General features: G+C 42.3%; 2 protein-coding genes across 4 annotated transcripts in view; both read right to left on the reverse strand.

The window, feature by feature from the left end:
• Positions 1 to 423: 423 nt before the first annotated feature.
• Positions 424 to 5,382, reverse strand: LOC143217835 (uncharacterized). Of its 2 annotated transcripts, XM_076442593.1 has the most exons (4): positions 2,420 to 5,382; positions 2,077 to 2,331; positions 1,793 to 1,970; positions 1,538 to 1,713 (listed from the first exon to the last, which is right to left on the reverse strand). In XM_076442593.1, exons 1-4 carry the CDS (start codon positions 2,958 to 2,960, stop codon positions 1,683 to 1,685), a joined length of 1,005 nt encoding a protein of 334 aa, XP_076298708.1. In that variant the 5' UTR covers positions 2,961 to 5,382; the 3' UTR covers positions 1,538 to 1,682. The 2 variants fall into 2 exon arrangements, with proteins under 2 accessions (XP_076298625.1, XP_076298708.1); XM_076442510.1 differs by having other exon boundaries at positions 424 to 1,970.
• Positions 5,383 to 5,536: 154 nt separating this feature from the next.
• Positions 5,537 to 19,583, reverse strand: part of Glut4ef (Glucose transporter 4 enhancer factor) — a 123,109-nt gene continuing 109,062 nt past the window's right edge. For both annotated transcript variants that reach the window (XM_076441895.1, XM_076441943.1), the window contains one exon: positions 5,537 to 19,354. In XM_076441895.1, coding sequence (XP_076298010.1) covers positions 19,136 to 19,354 — 219 coding nt within the window. In that variant the 3' untranslated portion in view covers positions 5,537 to 19,135. The remainder of the gene's footprint in view (positions 19,355 to 19,583) is intronic.

The following is a 19,583-nucleotide window of genomic DNA, read 5'->3' on the forward strand; positions in this document are numbered from 1 at the left end:
AGTACTTATATGAGAGTGCTCAGCAGTGCTCAGTGCTTAGTGCTCACGCCCGGGGATTGGCTGTGCCACTTTTGTCTACGCATCATGTTTAGCCTGAAACAGCAAACAGCTCCTATTTACACAGTGTCGCCAGATGAGAGCCAAACGGCTCTCACACATTCTCCTCCTTTTCCCCTTTCACTATCCTATTCCAGATTCCAGATTCCAGCACCATGCGCACCCTCCAAGTTCAGACACGGCGGAATCCGCGCGATTTGAACTGATTTGAACCACGTCAAAATTGACAGTCGTTCAGGATGAGGCGGTAACCGCGCGGACATGGAGGAGAGGGGCAAAGTTTTAGCTCAAGCTCAGTATGAAGATGAAAATCGCGCGGAAACAGCGCGGATTTGATTTCCTGCGGTTCAGAGGCGGTCTAAAGATCCGCGCGGTCACGTGTGAACACATCCATTTACGCCAATGTAAATAAGGTCCGCGCGGTTTCCGTCGTGTTTGAACTCTGAACGGGCTCTAGGCTCTAATTGTAAGACCGTAGACCAGTGTCGCCAGGTCGAGAAAATCGAGGGGAATTGGGTACCCCTCTCTGATGACCAGTCCAGTCTACGGCACGGGCACCGTGATCTACGGCTCTTACAATTCGTGGGGGACGTTGGAGTGTGCACATGGTGCTGGAATAGGATATTGGAAGGGGAAAAAGAGGGGAATGTGTGAGCTCCGTTTGGAGCTCAACTGGCGACACTGCCATAGACCACGGTGCCCGTGCCGTAGACTGGACTGGTCATCAGAGAGTGGGTACATTTTGAATCAGAAATTAAGGGGGTAGTATAGGCTCGATTTGTAACTAGAAAATACCTAGAATCTTACTAGAAAAAGGGGTCGAAACATGGGTTTCGTAGTTTTCACTTAGTGTCCTTATTTGAGCAAATTTTGGGCTGGGTGAGGGCTCATTCGAAAGAGGAAGGTTCACCGCTTGGTGCTCTGGTCATGAGGTTAACGAGATTATGTTTATATCTAATAATATTAGTGTCCAAAGTAGAGTAAAAATCTAGGAAAAAAAACCAGCAGATTTCAATGCATTTTTCTGTCTCTAAAAGACTTTTTGACTGCTAAGATGACCAGAGCACCATGCGGTGAACCTTCCTCTTTCGAATGAGCCCTCAATCTCAGCCCAAACTTTGCTCGTATTAGGACATTAAACGAAAGCCCCCAGTGCCCGCGACATCTTTGATCCAGCTGTTAACTAGAATTCGAAACTGTTGATAACAGCGCGAAATATTCTTGTAAGGCGTAAGGGAAAATCTAAAGTTACGCACATAATTGATCATTATGAATGGACCAAACCAAAAAAAAAAGTTATTCTGATTTAAAGTATGTGTGATCAATTATGTGCGTAACGTTTAATTCAAAAATAATGAGGTCTCAACTAATAAATAAATGTTTATTGACACAATAATTTCTTGAAAATAGTAATGTTATAGTAACAAAAATAAATTAGAGTATAATCATAGTAATAAAAATAAATTAGACTATAGTCATTTGCTACATGCAAGTACTTTTTTTCGATACATATATAATTCGCCAATGGTCTTTTTCTTTAACGTATCTTATGCCGTCTAAATCTTTCACAGACCTTATGGTAGGTTTATTCACCGCTATATTTGCTCTTTTCGAATCGTCTTTGTTCACCTCGCTCGCTCTTTTTCGCGTTGTTCTCTGTGCAGAAACCAAAGATTTTACATTTGAATTTTTAGCGACGTTCTCGGATAACATTTCTTGTCCTTTCGCTTCTAACCTAGTCGCATACGAACAAAGATCATCGTGTCTTTGGAATTCTGTAGACGATGCACTGATTCGCTTATATTCCGAATATGTGAAATTCTCGACTGCATTATCTTTGTGTACAGGAAATTCAAACGGGTCTTTTACAATGGTCTTCTTGGTGCGCCAGTCTTCTTTTTTAGTTGCCTTGCCTATTAACAAAATGAATCTTTTACTTTCAAAGAAATTTTAATCACATTAACTTATTAACGCTTTGTACTCGATGCTACTTTAACTCCTAAGGAGTTCATTGTATACCTTTATCACTCTTATTTGAGTCCTTGTTCTTTGAACGGAAAAACCTAAAAACCTTTCGTTGTTCCGCAGGTGGACCAATAGACTCCCTCATTTCCTCTGGATGTTCCCCGACATACACATCCAAGAGCATATCAGCTGCTGTTGTATGAATTTTTAAATCGACTATCGATCGCTTAGATTTATCAATATTGATTTCAGGTTTCTTTTTTCGGCTATGTGCCACACCTGGGCCGGTCCTGACTGGGTCACTTCTTCCTGAAATTTGATTAAAATTAGCCCCAAGTTAGTCCGCAGTCTAATCATCACGTCTTTGTCAGTTCAAAGTTAAAAACAGTTTAATTACTGGGCAATAATTCCTCCTCTTCGTCGCTGCTATCAAACACGGTCCTTAGATGTTTAAGGTCCTTCACAGGGATTTTCTCACCGTCCCCTTTTACCCTGATTGGACTCAAGGCATATTTATGACGCTGGCGAACAGGCGAACCAAACTTATATTCGTGAATGATATGATCTTCTCGAACCAATTCTGGGGACGCGGCATCTTCGAACAGATTTTCCTTTTCGTTATCTGTCAGTTGTTCTTCTGTAATCAGCCAATCGCTGTCGCTGCTTACGTGCTTTTCAGGCTTGTTCTTAGCTTTCGCCGGTTTCTTCTCTTTTTTAGCTTTCGCCGGTTTCTTCTCTTTTTTAGCTTTCGCCGGTTTCTTCTCTTTTTTAGCTCCCGCCAATTTCTGCTTCTTCTTAGCTTCTGCTGTTCGTGGCAGGAGCCATCTGAAAATGTTCCTCGAGGAATTTGTGTTAATCGAGGAATCATTGATGACATATGGTTTGCCTGGCCCTTCTACAGGGGTCCTGCTATGAATCAAGGCGTCCCCCATTTTCATCCGCTTCTGTCGCACCTCTTCCCAAGAAGAAGATATTCAGCCTATATATGTATATGTATGCTCTCTTACAATATTCGATCTCGCTTCCAGGTTCACCGAAGGGCTCCCGGCGCTTCTTATGAATTAGGTTCAGAAATTTAGTATCAGAAGGAGGGCTGGAGTGCTCGTGTTTCCTCACACGCGGAAGAATATCGGTCCCGTCATCACCGACGCCGATGAGGCTCGAGTTTCTGCTTCCGTTTCACTTGAAGAGATTACTCACGGAACTACCCTCTTTGCTGCTGCGGTGATCTCGTGGTGAACACGTTGACTGCCACTGTTTTCCCTGTCGTCGACGCGTCGCTATAATAAAATTTTAAAGAATCGTTCAGAAACGAGAAATTCTAAATAGGTGTTAATCTTGTTGCGCCACCCTTAGCCTGCGCCACTTTACCCTTGATAAAATAAAGGCTTCACAGTCTTTTAAGAACCAAGGGTTAACAATTGAGAACTTAGGGGTTCGAGGCTTTGCTGAACATACAGTTTCCACTGCTGAGACTTTCAGGAAGAAACCGTGTTCTTTCGGGATTGTTTTCCAACGTAAAGTAGTCTTCGATAATATTGTTAAGCTTCTTTCAAATACAGTACAATCATTGAGAAAGCTATTGGCGTGTTAATGAAAATTGCGACGCAGAATTCTTTCAACAATTTCACTCAAGTTTAGTAGCTTATTGTTATACTTACAAAATTGCGAAGGCTGCCGTTAACTGTAGGTGGTAATTGGATTTTTAAAATTTTATTGTGTCTCTGTAGCAGTCGACGCGGTAACGTCTCCACTGCTTTTCCTCTTCAGTATTAAATCCACAGCACAAGAGAATGTTCTAGCTGCGAATGTCGATATCCAACTAACACCACTCATCGAGCGTTTAGAATTCGACCTGCAAATACGCATTTTGAAAAAGTTGTTATGATGCCCAAATATATTTCGAGGCAATACGAAGACGTCCTGTTAGGTTGTGTTTACAGTACCGTGATTTACGCAGAAGCAGAATCAATAAATTCCACGATACCTTGTAGCTTTATTTCTACAGAAACATCTTAAAAATCGCTTTTCCGATAAAGATTTTTGGAGCATCGACGAGAGTACCGTCGCAGCCGCCACTTTGTAACGCCGCTGCTCGGCGAAGGTGGGTATTCGGGATTCAAATCGAAGAGTTTACCGGTCGAGTGAGATCAACTGACAAACGTCGCTCCTTATGGGGTTTTCCTATATGTATGTCTCAAGTCGCTGAAGAACACACGCTCTGTCGTGACCCGTAAGGGCCCGTTCATACACGGCGGAATCTGCGCGTTTTCGACCGCGCGATTTGAACCGCGTCAAAATTGACAGTCGTTCAGGATGAGGCGGTAACCGCGCGGATATGCAGGAAGGGGCAAAGTTTTAGGTCAAGCTCAGTACGAAGATCAAAATCGCGCGGAAACAGCGCGGATTAGATTTCCTGCGGTTCAGAGGCGGCAGCCGCAAGAACGGCGAAAGGTTTTTAGGTTTTTCGTTTCAAAGAACAAGGACTCAAATAAGAGTGATAAAGGTATACAATGAACTCCTTAGGAGTTAAAGTAGCATCGAGTACAAAGCGTTAATAAGTTAATGTGATTAAAATTTCTTTTACGCCAATGTAAATAAGGTCCGCGCGATTTGAACCGCGTCAAAATTGACAGTCGTTTGGGATGAGGCGGTTTATTGTGTTTTATATATGAGAATACAATATACCTTCAAACTAGTGGGTTATCAAATCATTTCAACGAAAAAATGATTACATTAGCTCTGTTCACAAAAATCGATTCTTGCAAAATCCTGAGGTCGTAGACAAATTTTGAGACCAGATTTGAAATCGGCGTGAAAAAATCTACGGGAAATGATATATAGCATGTTAAAAAAAATTTTCCGCGCGTGGTAACGGAGAAACCACATTTTCTTGAAATTGTGAAAGTTTAACGAATTTTCTCAAGGTTAAAAAACGTTCGTACCATAATGTCCCTATTTTCCCACATTCTGCCAAGTTTCAGCTTTAATTTGAAAAAAATTCCATCGCTCTACCGCATTTCTATCGAAAGTTCTTTGATTTTGAATCGAGTTTGGTCGAAAGTTTGCACTGTGTGCCGTCTCCTATATCATCTTTAGCATAGAACAGAACCCACTTCACTCTTATTAAATGTAGGGCTCGCTGAACGAGGGCGCTAGTTTCGCGAGTTTTTCGAATTTTGCGACGATAACAGAAAATGTTTTTTCTATTTCAATAAAAATCTGGAAAATTCGTAATCTTTTCAAGGAATTTTTTGGTGGTGAAATCAATTTTCTTCTTGTTTTGAGCTTTTTAAAATAATTAGAGAAAACAGAAATCCGTATAAAGATCCACAGTTTGAGTAATTAAAGAAATTTCAACGAAGATAATGTTTTCTTTCCGATTTATTAATTATAGCTATTAGATTCAAAACGTCCCCGAATTACATTCAAAAAATGACTCTTCATTTTACAAAAATTATAAAAACGTGCTAGACGAGGGTGCGAGATGGCGTGGAGTAAACAATAATCCGCATGAATTTGTAATAACATATATTCTATATAACACAATACTTACATAAGTACGTCTATGTATATGTATATTTCGAATGCGCACATATATATATCCGTATATATAATAACGCGCGATTATTATATATACAATATGTAATAATTAATAAAATATAATGTTCAATAATGTTAATCGTATGACTACAATATATTATTATCTCGTTTATTCCTTTCATCTTTATTTTTTCTTTTATTTCATCATCGTCATCGTCGTCGTCGTCGTCGTCGTCGTCGGCGTCGATCGGTTAAATCTACAATCTATGATCCATATCGATTTATATGTATATTTATGAATATACATATATAATACATATATGTATTTATAATATAACAATAATGATCTCAAAAGGCTGATACAATATTCGGGCTATGCGTACGGATAGCTTGAGATTTCTTACTGATTAATTACATATAGTACTTATGTTTGTCTTACAGTACAACGGGCGTACCGGAAATTACGCATTCGCCACTCGTCGTATCGTTCAAATTTGCCCGACTAAACAGAACGAGAAAAAAGAAAATCGCGATCAGGAAAAATCGTTCCCGAGATCCACTGGAATCGATCCGATCGGTTTATCTGGATCCGCGCGATCATTACAGCACGGCGTCCTCGATTCGCGCGTTAAATTGACTCGATACACGCCATCCACGGAAAAATGATCTCGATCGAGGAACGATGGTCCACGCTGTTCCAATGTTATTGCAAAATTCAATTCGCCTACTTCCGAATATGCGAAATCACTTTTATCGGCTCCGAAATAAAGCGACACGGAAATGTATCGACACACTCGGCCTTTCTGTTACAATTATCGGGTTTGACTGAAATTTCGAGAATTCTTTCGAAAGAAAAGTATGAAGTATTTCAATTTGTAATTTGACAGGCTTGTTAATCAATCAACGACGCACGTACACGTTTTTTTCCAAGCAATAATAATAATTTCTCTCGAAGTTGTAGCACTGTCTTCGTTTACGGCGAAGAAATAAAAAATCCAGGGTGCAACAATCTGTTATTTTCTTCATCTACGTAGTCGAAAGTGTCAATGGGATGACAGTGTGCCCAGACCAGTCGGCGGCTCGAGGTGTGCGAGGACCTATTTTGAAGCAACGAAACTGTCGTAACTGAAAACAATTGTATTCAGAATTTCCGTCGGTGTAACAATTAATCAGATTACACAAGGATCAACGTAGATATGATTGCCGATTCCTGATGAACTCGCATCCGTCGTTGCCAGAGTCGCCAGATGAGAGGAATTTACTCGAATTGGGGAGAAAAAGTGACCCCCTCTTTGCCAGTGTCGAATTAGTCACGCGACAACGCGTCACGTGACCGGGAAGGTAGAGTGGGGACAAAAATTTGGCGACTCTGGTCGATGCCACCAGCGACACGATCGTCATTCGAATCATCGAATCGTTCCCTGGACCGTACTCTTCTTTGTTTCTTTCTCGAAACGATAGAACGTCGTCCATTCTCGCTTACTGCAGTCTTACGTAATTACAGCTTATAATATCCGATATTTCGTTGCAGGTTCCCCTTCATTCTCGCACTTAACGTACTATAGTATAGGTATTAGTTACGTATACATATTTATAAATATTGCTACAGGGATTGAAGCGGTCACCTTATCGAGAACAGTAGGTTGCAGCACATGAATCAATTAAAGCACTCCGTTGACCGCGAGGCACTTAATCGTTAAATTAGATCGATTAGAGGATGTTCAAGCTGATCGAGCCGATCTTGCACTACTCTTTACAATGACTCGAACTTCTTCATTGGAAATCTCCTAGGAAAAACAGAACAATGTCCCTTGCATTAGGAATTATTTAACAATCAGAGTGATGAGAACTTCGTTGTTCGAAAAAGAGGAAAGGGGTTAAATATCTCGATAACAGGGAAATACAATTTGGATTAATTTTCAATCAAATTCACGGTTTACACAGATTTGTCTTGCTTGAAATCTTCATGGGTCGATATTATAGGACAAGGGGTTAATTCGTTCGGTATTCATTCGCGTAATCAGCTCGGCAACTGTACTTACGTCTCGTCGTTTCCGACGCAATGGCAAGAAGACTGCGGATGTTTATTATCGGCCGATTCTTATAAATTAATCTATAAAAATTAAAAGATCCGCCACGGATCGATTCAATGAAAAAACTTCAAAACGCTTGAAAAACGCCGTTTTAAGAGTGCGCCTTTTCACGTGCGACAACCTAGCTCGTCCGCAGACCTTCAGAAGAACGGCACCGGTATCGCTATCTCGTTAATTGCTAATATGTTTCTAGGATTGTGCATGTTAACAGTGACGTCCCGACGGTAATCGTGAAACGACTGTTGTCAGCGGACGTTGCGGATCAATGAAAGTTTAACACGTTGTCTGGAGTACTGCGCGATCAGATTTATAATTTAGTTGATCGAAACTGCGGAGGTTCTTCGAGATCCTATACATTCGGATAAAATCACGACAAGAATGATGTCAGTCAACGTGTTAACGAGCGTTGATCGATTATGCGTGTGCTACGATGTTCACCGTCATGAAAAACCCATCGATCGCTGTCTTTCTCTCTGTTATGTCTAGAACGTGGTGGTTCGCGATTCGTTTAGCGTGCTCTCGAGCGTTCAAAGCACACCGAAGATTCTCAAAAATGTCTATAATGTAATTTATGCCTACGTTACCTCGACCTCGTCAAATCTCGACAGATTTCAATCGTCGATAAAATTGGCGAGCGAATCGAATCGTTCGATTGTTCTTTTAAATATATTAGTTCCAATTCACTCGCTCTGGGTCGAACACTCAAACATCGATCAGAATATTCGACGCTGCGATTATGTCTCATTATACCGACACGATTGTTTGCTGAATTAGTGTCTGGTGTAATTTATTTTTCGAGCAACGAAATTGATATCGTTTTACGTTACTAATTTGCCTACATTACTATCACAATGGAATATTAAATACATATAACGATTAGACTACGGATTTTATGCGCTTGCGACAAACTTATTTAATAAAACGCGGTAACGCGAATAGCTCGGTAGAAGTTAATTAACCGTCTCGTTTCCTGTTCGACTCGACGGACCCAATCAATCTCTGTGTCGCTTTTGTTAATTAAATGCTAATTACCGCGGAAGTACCGGCAGTCTAATATAAAAGCAACGTTTCTGCGAAGGATAGTATTAAGAACACGAGGTTACACAGTTTTAAGGCACAGAATTAAACGCTAATCTTAGTAATCTTAATCAATTGGCTTCTTTATGGTAGCACAACACTTGAAATGGTAATCCAATTATATTCATAATAGAATACAATAAGAAATGGTAATTCGACCAGCGTCTTTATCGTAATACAAAAATCGGAAATTAAATTATTATCAGCATCCGCGTTGTGTGTATTACTTAGATATTTTATATTTAAAAAGATTCGAGATCAGAGTTGGGCAAATATTTAATCAACGATTGACGACTAAATTTCTGCTTCAATCGTTAATCGCAATTAACAATTAATTTCCTCGTTTAGTCGTTAAAAAATTCTGGTTAACGATTAAATACTTATTAATCGTTATTTGCGATTAACGATTATTAATCGTCAATCGGATAATTGATTAATGATTAACTGCTGAAATTTCGAAATGAAATACGTAATCAGAACTGTGTAAATAACTGAAAAAAATGTAAACTGAGTTTAGGTGTATTGTCATTTGGTCTATAATACAAACTCTGTTTACGTGCTTTTATGTTTGAAGTTATTATTCCTGGAAAGCTACGACCATGTTTATGGATAGACCGTGAGGCGATTAAGTTCAACAATTGATTAAATCATCCGATTTTTCGATGATTCCTTTTTTTAATCAACGATTGACGATTAAACCAATCGATTGAATCAATCGCCGATTTTCCGACGATTTCTTTTTTTAATCGTGCACATTAATCAATCAATCATGATTAAAATTTTAATCGATTAATGCCCAACTCTGTTCGAGATGGCCATTCAATTAGCATCTTTACGATACAACAAAAATCAAAACGGCAATTCAAGCCACAAAATCGTTCTCGAAGATCAACTACCAAACAAACAGGAATGAACAAGGTACTCCAGACAAGAAAAAGAAAAATCTGCGTGGCGTGCGGAGACAAGATGAGTGAATAATCTGGTACACGTTTGTTAGACAGGTTTATTACCATAAGGAGTCTGACGATAAAGTTTTACACTCATGTCGGTGCTCGACAGTCCTGATCGCGTGTTCTCCGATCGAATTCGATCGGGTTCTCTTCTCGGTCGACAATGCTCGAAACAATGTTCTCGGTCGAGTATGTGTTTGTGTATGTATGTATGTGTGTTTGCGAATAACGCGACATAACCGCAGCATTTTATATACATCCTACGACGCGTTCGTCGTTTCGATTCGTCGATAAATAGAAGCTTCTGCAGTGATATACGGATACGAAGGGTTTTCGATTGGCGACGGAAAGAGAGAGAGAAAGAGAAAAAGGAGCAGAGAAAAAGAAAGAGAGAGAGAGAGACAAAGAAAGAAATTGTGTGTTCGCGTGTGTCGCTGGTTGCACATCGGTGCAACTCTTTCTCCTGATCGGCTGGGTGCACCGTCGATTGCTCGATAATCCATCGGCACACATAGTAACGCGTCGAGTATTGCGCGATACTAAGAAACGTCCCCTAAACCAGAGTCGCCAGATCGGCGGAATCGAAGAAGTTACTCCCTCTCTTCCAGTACCGGATTAGTCACGCGACACGTGACGGGATAGAAGGGGTAGTGTGGGAAAACATGTTTCGATCTGACAACTCTGCCCTAAACGCACCCCGACGCCGAGGATCCCGTCCGTTCCCTATTGTTCCACGCATAAATGCGTCGATGACGCAGTGAAACACGTTCGAACATGTCCAAACTAGTTCGAAAGCGTCCATGACGCAGTAAAACACGTTCGAACGTGTCCAAACTGGTTCGAAAGCGTCCATGACGCAGTGAAATACGTTCGAATGTGTCCAAACTAGTTCGAAGACGTCCATGACGCAGTAAAACACATTCGAACGTGTCCAAACTGGTTCGAAAGCGTCGATGACGCAGTAAAACACGTTCGACCATGTCCAAACTGGTTCGAAAGCGTCCATGACGCAGTAAAACACGTTTGAACGTGTCCAAACTAGTTCGAAAGCGTCCATGACGCAGTGAAACACGTTCGAACGTGTCGATGAAGTTCGAACGCGGGCGACCGGCGCGTTCCTCGGCTCGTCGTCGGGCCGAAGTGGTGATAATGACGATGACGATGGTAATAATAATAATAATGATCAATAAAAATTAATAATTAATCATGGTAATAATATAATATAATATAATAATAATATATAATATAATAATATATAATATAATATAATAATATAATATAATAATATACTATTTTAATATGTCTTTGCTTTGTGCGGCCGACCAAGCGCGACAATCCGAGTCGATCGGATCGAATCGTTTCTCGATCCCTCGGCTTCCGGTCTGTTCGACGTTGTTTCACTTTTACTATTTTTTTTTTCGTGTTTTCCGTTTTCTCTTTATTCTCGTTATACATATAGTATCTCGTCGCTTTCTATCAACTCGTTCAACAGGTACACACGTGCGATTTAAACGTTCGCCGACGTGCCCGGTCGACCGCACGATCAAAAAATTGCATTTGCATTAAATCGATATGAGATCGTTTTGGTATGATAATCCCGGCCGTTTTTAGTTTTCTTTCCCCACTGTGTGTTTTGTGTGTGTGTGTGTGTTCGCGTTCGTATATTGTGTATTTTCTCATTCTCGCGTTTCTTACGTGTCACTATGTATGTAATTATATTTAATATATTTATTTTATATATTTATATATAATAATGTATAGGTACGCGTGCAAATATACGCGCATACTACTCGACGCATTTTGCGCGCGTATATGTACACGCGTCACCGTATTCAATATGTTCCTTCGTCTTCTGCAGTTTTATCTTTTTTTCTATCATCGAAATCTCGGCGATCTGGACAGAGCCCTACAAGATTGATAAATACGGGGCGATCGATGTCTCCGTTGGCGTTCGATATCGTTTCTATATATTTTATTTAATTAAACGCATATAGAAATCGGTGTGCGGAATTCGGTGTCTCTCCCGTACACGTGTTGTACAGGATCAATTTTGATCGCCCCTAATTGGCTCGCTTGTCGAATCGATCGAGTTGTAATATGTATTCGGTTAATAGAACGCGCAGACTATGCTCGGGCCGTCGCGGCGGTGCAGTGTTGCTCATCAATGATGCACTCTTTTGCCGCTCGTGGCACTCTCCAAACAGGAACGGAACAAACGCGCGTAATTCCCTATAATACAAAGCCTGAGCATCTTCGAAACAGCGGTGTCCAGGGCTGGGAAGCTTCCCAGCGCTTCCCGCCGCTGACAAATGACAGCAATGTGGTAAAAGAACGCGGTGATGGCAGTTACTGGCGTTAGAAGTCAGCGTCTCGGTTCTTCTAATAAAGAAGATGGGTTTTGGGAAGCATTATAATTGATCTCGAACACCGCTGGATTCGAAGAACGCTTGAAAGACCATGACTCCAGCATCGGAGGACGCTGAAGAGGACACTGTACAGGTGTCCCGCTGACTGATTACAGCTTTGCAATGAATCAACCACTCATTTCCCAGCCCATGATAGTGAGTATCCTATGAAACGGCAGGTCTGATGAACCTCGAGTTCAAGTTTGTTCCGTTTTGCGTTTTGGGAGGAGATCGAGGGGAGAAATCGTCGGATCGATCGATCGGATTTCATCCCCCAGTGCGGCAATACTGCAGACGCGAGATTCACGACGTAATTAGCTATTGTCGTTCGGAGGATAGTCGGCACACGGTTAATTGGGCCTAGATTTGTCCCCGGCGTTTGAACGTTTTCAGGCGACCTATTTAAATGCGGTATATAGATATATTTTATTTATACAATATAACGCGAGTCCCATTCGACTCGATGCAACGAATTCGACTAAGTAATATATTGACGTTCACTTCGCACGAAGATACGTATGAAATATAATTTCAGTGCCTATACGGTCGGCCATCTTGATCGAATCCTCCTCTTTACACGCGCGCCATTTTAACGGCGTCTCTTATACATACAATGTGTGTACGCGTGCGAAAGGGAGAGGCTGGCTCTCTCGAGTTCGCTTCGATCAGAACGGCCCACCAGTTTGTTTCCGTTATGAAGTAAACCTGAGGTATCTTTAAGTCTGTAAAGCTTCCGTTACGAATCTTTTAAGTTCACGTGTTCGCTTTCCTGTTCTCTCGCGTTCTCTTTTCTTCTGATCGACACAACGTCCGTTTCTCTTCGGGCTCTCCCCTCGCGTTGCATCCGGCGAGCTTGCACTCTTCGCTTCGGATGTAATGCATCCCTGATCGTTCGTCCACGAAGATTATTTTCATCCGAAGCGAAAGAAAATTTCTTCCACTGCATGATACTATGAACTAGGTGATATTCGAAAGAGTACGAAGACTGAAAGAATTTCAAAGTACCAATACATTTTTATTTCGCACGCCTCGATACATCCGAAGCGAACAAGCGTAAACTCGCCGTTTCTTCACCCGTTCGCACGGTTCTCTATAATATTTTTCTTTTTCATCGAATGTAACCTCACGGCTAAAGTGCCGGAGAGAATATTTGGCATTTCGAATGGCACTATCGTTAACCTTGTACTGCGCAATGTCCGCGTGGTGCCTGTCCGTCTGTCTGTCTATCTATCTGTCTGTCTTGCTAGTTGTTTATCCGCCTTCAAAGTCTGTTTGTCCGTCTGTCCGTCCGTCTGCTCTTCAAGTTGAATGTCCGCCAAAATTCTCTTCGCTTTCGACACTCGTTTCGACAGAAAAGGATTCGGTGTCAGTTACTCTGGCGACGACTCCTCCGGGATAACAAATTCTCCGGACTCGGTGTACAGATTCATCTCCGTAAATTACAGGATAAAAATGACGAGAACAGTTGAATGATTTTACGTAAAACTGATTAACTATACTCTGAAGAAGTTCGTTTCTCAAACGAACACACTCTGCCAAAATGGCGGAAGAGGCTTCGTACACTTCGTCGAAGTGTCAATAAATAAAATGGATTCATTGTGAATTCGTCGGTGAACATTCGTGAACAAAATCGTGTAAAAATCATTCAACATTGTCCGAGCGATTTCCTCGCATCTAACGGAACAATAATGATAAAATCAATCGATAAAATAATTCTCTAAACAGTCGATCATCGAATGATTGTGATATTTCCCATTTTCATTGTTCGGCGTCCCGGGAGGATTTCTCGTCAGCTATAACTGCACACCCCAGATGCCACTTCGAATGGCAATTTTGACCTACAGAAGGAACCTATTTGGACGGCAATTACTTTCTATCCTATACACGCTCGCTTTCGCGACCTTCTCTACCCCTTTCATCCTCCTTTACCCCTTCTTCTTTTTTTTTGTGAAACTTTTCTTATCGCTTTTTCCCCTTAAATCGTCCGACAATGTCCGATCGTTTATTGCAACAATGTTCGACTCTCGGCTGTGTACTGGTTCTTGCGTTCGACCGAGCACGCGGTTCACATCGACGTTTTTAATACTAATCGATCCGTTTCATGCTAATTCGATCACCGTTCGATTAGCAATGCAAAACCGATCGCAAAAACAAACGAACGAGTAGAACAACCTTGCTACTAAGTACGTGGACAACGCGGAAACCCGTGTGCGAACTGCTACTTCGATTTTTCGCGATCTTTTCTTCATCTTCGAATTTTTCGAAGAGAAATGCGGATACAAGTGATCGGAGACGCGACATCTTTGGCTCGGTGATACCGAATGTCAATCACGCGAACTATAACGCTCCGAGGATTTTCACTTCGTTGATCTTTAGGCCCTATTAGGCGAATTTCACGGAACATCTTTCTATTTACAAATATAAGAACACTGATTTCATTAAGGAAAAAATTTAAGAATCGCTGCTGAGTAAAATTCCATCCTTCCTTCGAATATCTTCGGTATAAATTAACGATTGTATTTGATCAATTTAACAGGGGTAAATAAATATTGTACTTTACAGTTAAAAGCACAGCAATTTCATTGCGAAAACATAGATCGGTGTAGAAAAATGAAGAAGAATCGCTGTTAAATAAAATTTCATTCTTCTTTTAATAATACCCCCGGGTGTAAATTAAAGCTTGCATTAGTACCTTTCAACAGAAGTAGATAAACATTGTATTCCACGATAAAAAGAACAAACTTCAAATATACAATCCTGCAAAAACCATTAAAAAATAACCGGTATTAGGACTTAGTAAAAATCACACTGTATTCATGATTTTCGACTAATTCGATCCGTCGAAGCGTTATACTTCGTTTATGCTTCCCTAGAGAGTTTCTCACTCGATTCTTCAATTTTCGCTTTCTAACGATCGAAGGCTTACTGTAACGTTACAGATCGACGGTCCCTAACGATCGAGTATTCAATGAAACAGAATCGGCACAGAGTTCGATCGCGCAAGGCAGGGAGAGAGTGAGAGAGAGAGAGAGAGAGAGAAAAGAAGACACAAAATAAAAACGAAAGAACACGAGGAACGTGCTATACGCGGTTAAAATTGTACTAGAAAATGAGCATCGATCGCCACGAGAGAAAGGGAGTCAGGTCCCCGGGTCGTGGGTCCGAGAGAAACAAAACAAACATCGGTTCTACAACGTACATTAATTTACATCTACTCGAGAAAAGAAATACCCTTTCGAATTTATCGTTCGCGTTCGTCGGACGTCGACGCGAACACGCTTAACGTAATAAAACACGGCCGACAATAATTCTAACGATAACGGGGCAGCTAGTTAATCAATTAATTGTATTAATCGTAAAGAATCGTTTAAAAAATTTGACGACGGAACGGCAGCATTGTGAGACGCGCGAGTCGATTCTGCGTCCCGCTGCCTCGTGTCGCAAAAGTCCATCGAGATCAAACAAAACGTGTCTACGGTCGTCACCACGTTCCTGCCAGTCGGTTTCTTTCGGTTCGTTTCGCTACCGGTCGTCTCCGGAATCCGTTTCTTTCTTCCATTACTTTTCTTCTCAAGGAAACGATCCGTTCGTGTCGCGCGGACGATCGAAAGCGAGAAAAGGAGCACGATGTCGGCTTTCGGGAGCTCCCAGTTTGAGGGCGTGTTCACGTGGTCGCATTAAATCCAAGGCAATCCGCCCCTTAACGTCCCCCGTGCCCTCTAACGTCGCGAGACGCTAGGGAGCAGTTTCATTTTCGCGCCAGTCTCACTATTCGCTGATGTATTTTCGGCTTGAAATACTGGTTGAAGGCGTGCGATAATGATTCTGTAATTGTAAGGATTTCCCGTTTTCGGTCGCATTTTTACGAGAAGAAGGAAACATCCTAAGACTGCAGATTTTTATGCGAAAGAAAAATTTTCCAAATAGAAGTTCGATAAGAATTTTCTGTTTCGTTTTTCGCTATGAACGCATAAAATCCGCAGTCTAATTATCACGATTTTATAATTGCGGTTTGTATCAACAAAATTTTAATAATTCCAGAAGTATTGCAATGCTCTCTCTTTAACGTCACGTCTTTAATGGCACTCATTTCTTTCCGATGATCATAATGAAACTATCGTCAGCCATCAGTCTACCTTATCTTTTACAATCACAGAATCATTCCCACGTGTTCCCTCCAAAGAAGAGATAACCGTGCGAGTGTTTGATTGAAGTGGGACGTGAAGGGGGGATCGCAGCGTAAAGCTGCCGCGGCTCGTGAACGCGTACGCACGCAGATCCACGCGGGTCCGATGGATCACGAGGATTCGTGGTATCGATCGATTCAACTGCGAGGCCTGTATGTGTAGTGTCTTTCGTCGGCGAACACGGTCTTAGGTCGTCGATGGAGGCTAACGAGAAAAGAAAGCCTTGTGACACACGGCGACGCGTGCTCTCGAAACGCGAAACAAAAAATGGCGTCATGTCCGCCATACACATCGAACGACGACTGTATCGTTCTCACATAAATTCCACCTCGCTCGTGCACATCGTTCCATTTTTTTCCGTTTTCGTCGTTTTTCGCTTTTCGTTTGAAATAACGTTTATCTGGCAGTATAATAATTGGTGTATAAAATTTTGTTTCCTCATTTCTTTCTATTTTTTCCCCCCTTCTTTTATTTCGCACGCCCCAACCCTCAACCCCCCCTCCCGGTTATAGTTCCTTCTTTTTTTTTGTTTCGTTTCCGTTTTTATCACCCGGCGTTTCCGTATTGCCGTCAGCCTCGAGTCGGCTCACGATTTTCTTTTTAATATCCGATAAAATTTAGAGAAAAATATCACAATTAGCTCTCTGCTCGTCGACGCAAAAATATTTCCTAGATCCCGTTTCGTTCGCGACTTCGCACGCCTGCGTCGTTCCGACGCGTCGGGATAAACGTCGGCCAACTTCTTCTTCTTCCTCTTCCGTTCGTCCGGGACATACGTTTCCGTCCGCCATGACACCGCCAAGAGGGATTTAGTATAATAAGGGTAACCGGCGACCCGCCCCTCGGGTACGGTGTCTTCGAGTTTTCCATTCTCGAGTTTTCTCGGCGACCTGAGAGAGCCGGACCACTTTTGCTTCGATACTGGTCCACGCTCCCTCGTCGGACGAAGGAAGACCTATTGCAATGACCTAAGAGTCGGTTCGGGAACCTAAGCGCGAGAGGACCCGCGCGTGTACCCGCCCTTTTCAACCCTTTGCACTCGACTCGCGAATCTCAGAGTCCACGCCTTGCATTCTATGATCGGAAACAACGTTCACCGAACTTGTTTGAAACCGCTCGGATGTCGGACCTTGCTGTTACCGTTCGAGGACATTCACTTCACTTTGCTATAACAAGCGTCGAATTGCAACATGATAGACTGCGAATTTTTATGCAAAATAAATACTGCATTATTTGTCAAGCTACGTAGACATTCACTTCTTTTCTCGATAATTGTATAAAGCTGGAAGTAATGCAACAGTATATTTCATTTCTTCGCACATACTGTTTCCCATTCGATCGATTCATTTTTCTATAAATACATACAATTCGCAGTCTAATTGAAATTGTCAGTGCACTGCCGAGTTTGATGCTAAACAAATATTGTCTTCGTTACTTGCAACGAACTGGAAGCTGATAGCAATTTCGTTTTTCTTTGGTAGTTTCAATAGATTGAAAATAATATATTGACCCTCTTCGATCTTCCTACTGTTTTCAATTGAACCGATTGCCGTGGGAGGACCAATCACAAAATCCTCAGCAGTGGACCACAAGAATTTACGAAACAATTGTCGGCAGATAAAGTGCTTGAAAAATAGCAAAACACCCAAGGAGACTAGCAAGGTTCAACGACGACATCTTCCATCGAAAATGGACTCCGCAATCGTTCTACCTTCGAATGCACAGGGTTAAGCTAGACACACGCGCGTCCCCGGTGACGCTTCTAGCCGCAATTCGCAAGAACAAAATACAGCAACGATTTTCTTCTTCGCATTCCGGCGTGAACCCGGCTGGGGGAACGAGGCTGTGTCCCGTGGCTTCGTTTTCGTGGGTTCGGTGTTCAAAGACAGAGATATAGATAGAGTTTATCAAGAAAGAGAGAAACGCCTCGTTCCTCGCCACGCCAATTATTCGCTATCTACTAATTCGACAAGAAGATCCCGTTTCTTCGTCTCCGTCTCTCGATTACGTTTAGAAAAGAGGAGAACAAAGAAAGAGAAAAAGAGAGAAAGAGAGAGAGAGAGAGAGAGACCCTAGCGGAGTTTGCCAAGTGCCAGCGACGAGCGACCGTAAGGAGGGGGTTATCGTTCAACGAGCCCCCATATCATCATCCAGTGTTGAATCGTGTTTTTGTATGTGTTTAAAGTCCACGTGCTGTTTCCTTCCGGCGCTCAAGTATATCCTGGGCCCTTCTAAACCGTCCGCCATCCGTCATGGGATTGACGTTTTTCGCGCTCTCCGCAGAAAATCGCGCGCCCCTTTAGTCGGCCATCTTCAGCCCTCGATTATGGGGGTTCTGGTCTCTCGCTCGGGAAACAGAGTAGGGTTGCGAGAGGCGGGTTTTCGCGTGTGTCCACGACTCTTTCTTTCCTTTATCATTTATGAATGAACAGAGAGAGAGAGAGAGATAGAGAGTGTGAGCGAGTGAGAGACAGGGGACGCTAGTGTACGTTTAAGAGAGAGAGTGAGAGACCGTTATGGAAGATGGTGGACGATAAATAGGGTGTCTGTTCGGTGGCAGCGACGTCGACGTTCGATTCTCGTCCTGCCTCATCATCCGTCATCGACGAACTCTACTCGAACGACGACGACGACGGCGACGACGATTGACAATTGGCAATTGGCAGTTGGTGATAAAAGTTCTTGTATGTTTTCTTTCGTTTCTTTTTTTTCGGTTTTTCGTTAGTTCGGTTTCGCTGTGGTTTCTCAGGTTTTTATCTTGGTATTTTGTAAACGGTTTAACGTAGCATTGGCAAACTCTGGGGTCGGCTCGGCGACAATCTCCGCCCGCGAACGTACGAACGGGGCGGTCGCTTGGCCTAGTCACCGAAACGGCTGCAGGCCTTCTTCCATTTGCATTGCGTGCACCAGAGCTCGCGGTGCTCCATCCCGTACACCTTGCGGCACTTCTTCGTCTCGCCGCGAACCCGGCGCGGAGACGACGGCATCTTGCCCGTCGACACCGTCAGCAGGTTCATGTTCGTCTGGTACGTCTGGTACGGCCGCGGGGACAGCTTCAGGTGCTTGTTCGGTGTACCCTGCCGGAAACAGAAAACCAACCACATTAGTCGATATCGCAAGATTTTTAGCTCTTGACGAAATTACTCCTTCAGTATTCGTCCAGCGACAATTGTTAAGTCTTTGTACTAGCTATTTTCACTGGACTCGGACATTTCAACTGATCTAGAATATTTCCTTCACTTAGGTACTTCTTTGTTTCGTCCATACATTATAAAGGCATACACTTCATAGAGGTTCGGAACATGA

Source organism: Lasioglossum baleicum, chromosome 1, assembly GCF_051020765.1.
Source record: "Lasioglossum baleicum chromosome 1, iyLasBale1, whole genome shotgun sequence".
NCBI lineage: Eukaryota > Metazoa > Arthropoda > Insecta > Hymenoptera > Halictidae > Lasioglossum > Lasioglossum baleicum.

Bases quoted from the DNA above. Each gene is read 5' to 3' on its own strand.
- LOC143217835 (XM_076442510.1), bottom strand. From the start codon at position 2,960: ATGAAAATGGGGGACGCCTTGATTCATAGCAGGACCCCTGTAGAAGGG. The intron at 2,332-2,419 runs GTAATTAAACTG...ATCAAATTTCAG, and splicing joins AGAGGAGGAATTATTGCCCA to GAAGAAGTGACCCAGTCAGG. The intron at 1,971-2,076 runs GTATACAATGAA...TTTTGTTAATAG, and splicing joins CTCAAATAAGAGTGATAAAG to GCAAGGCAACTAAAAAAGAA.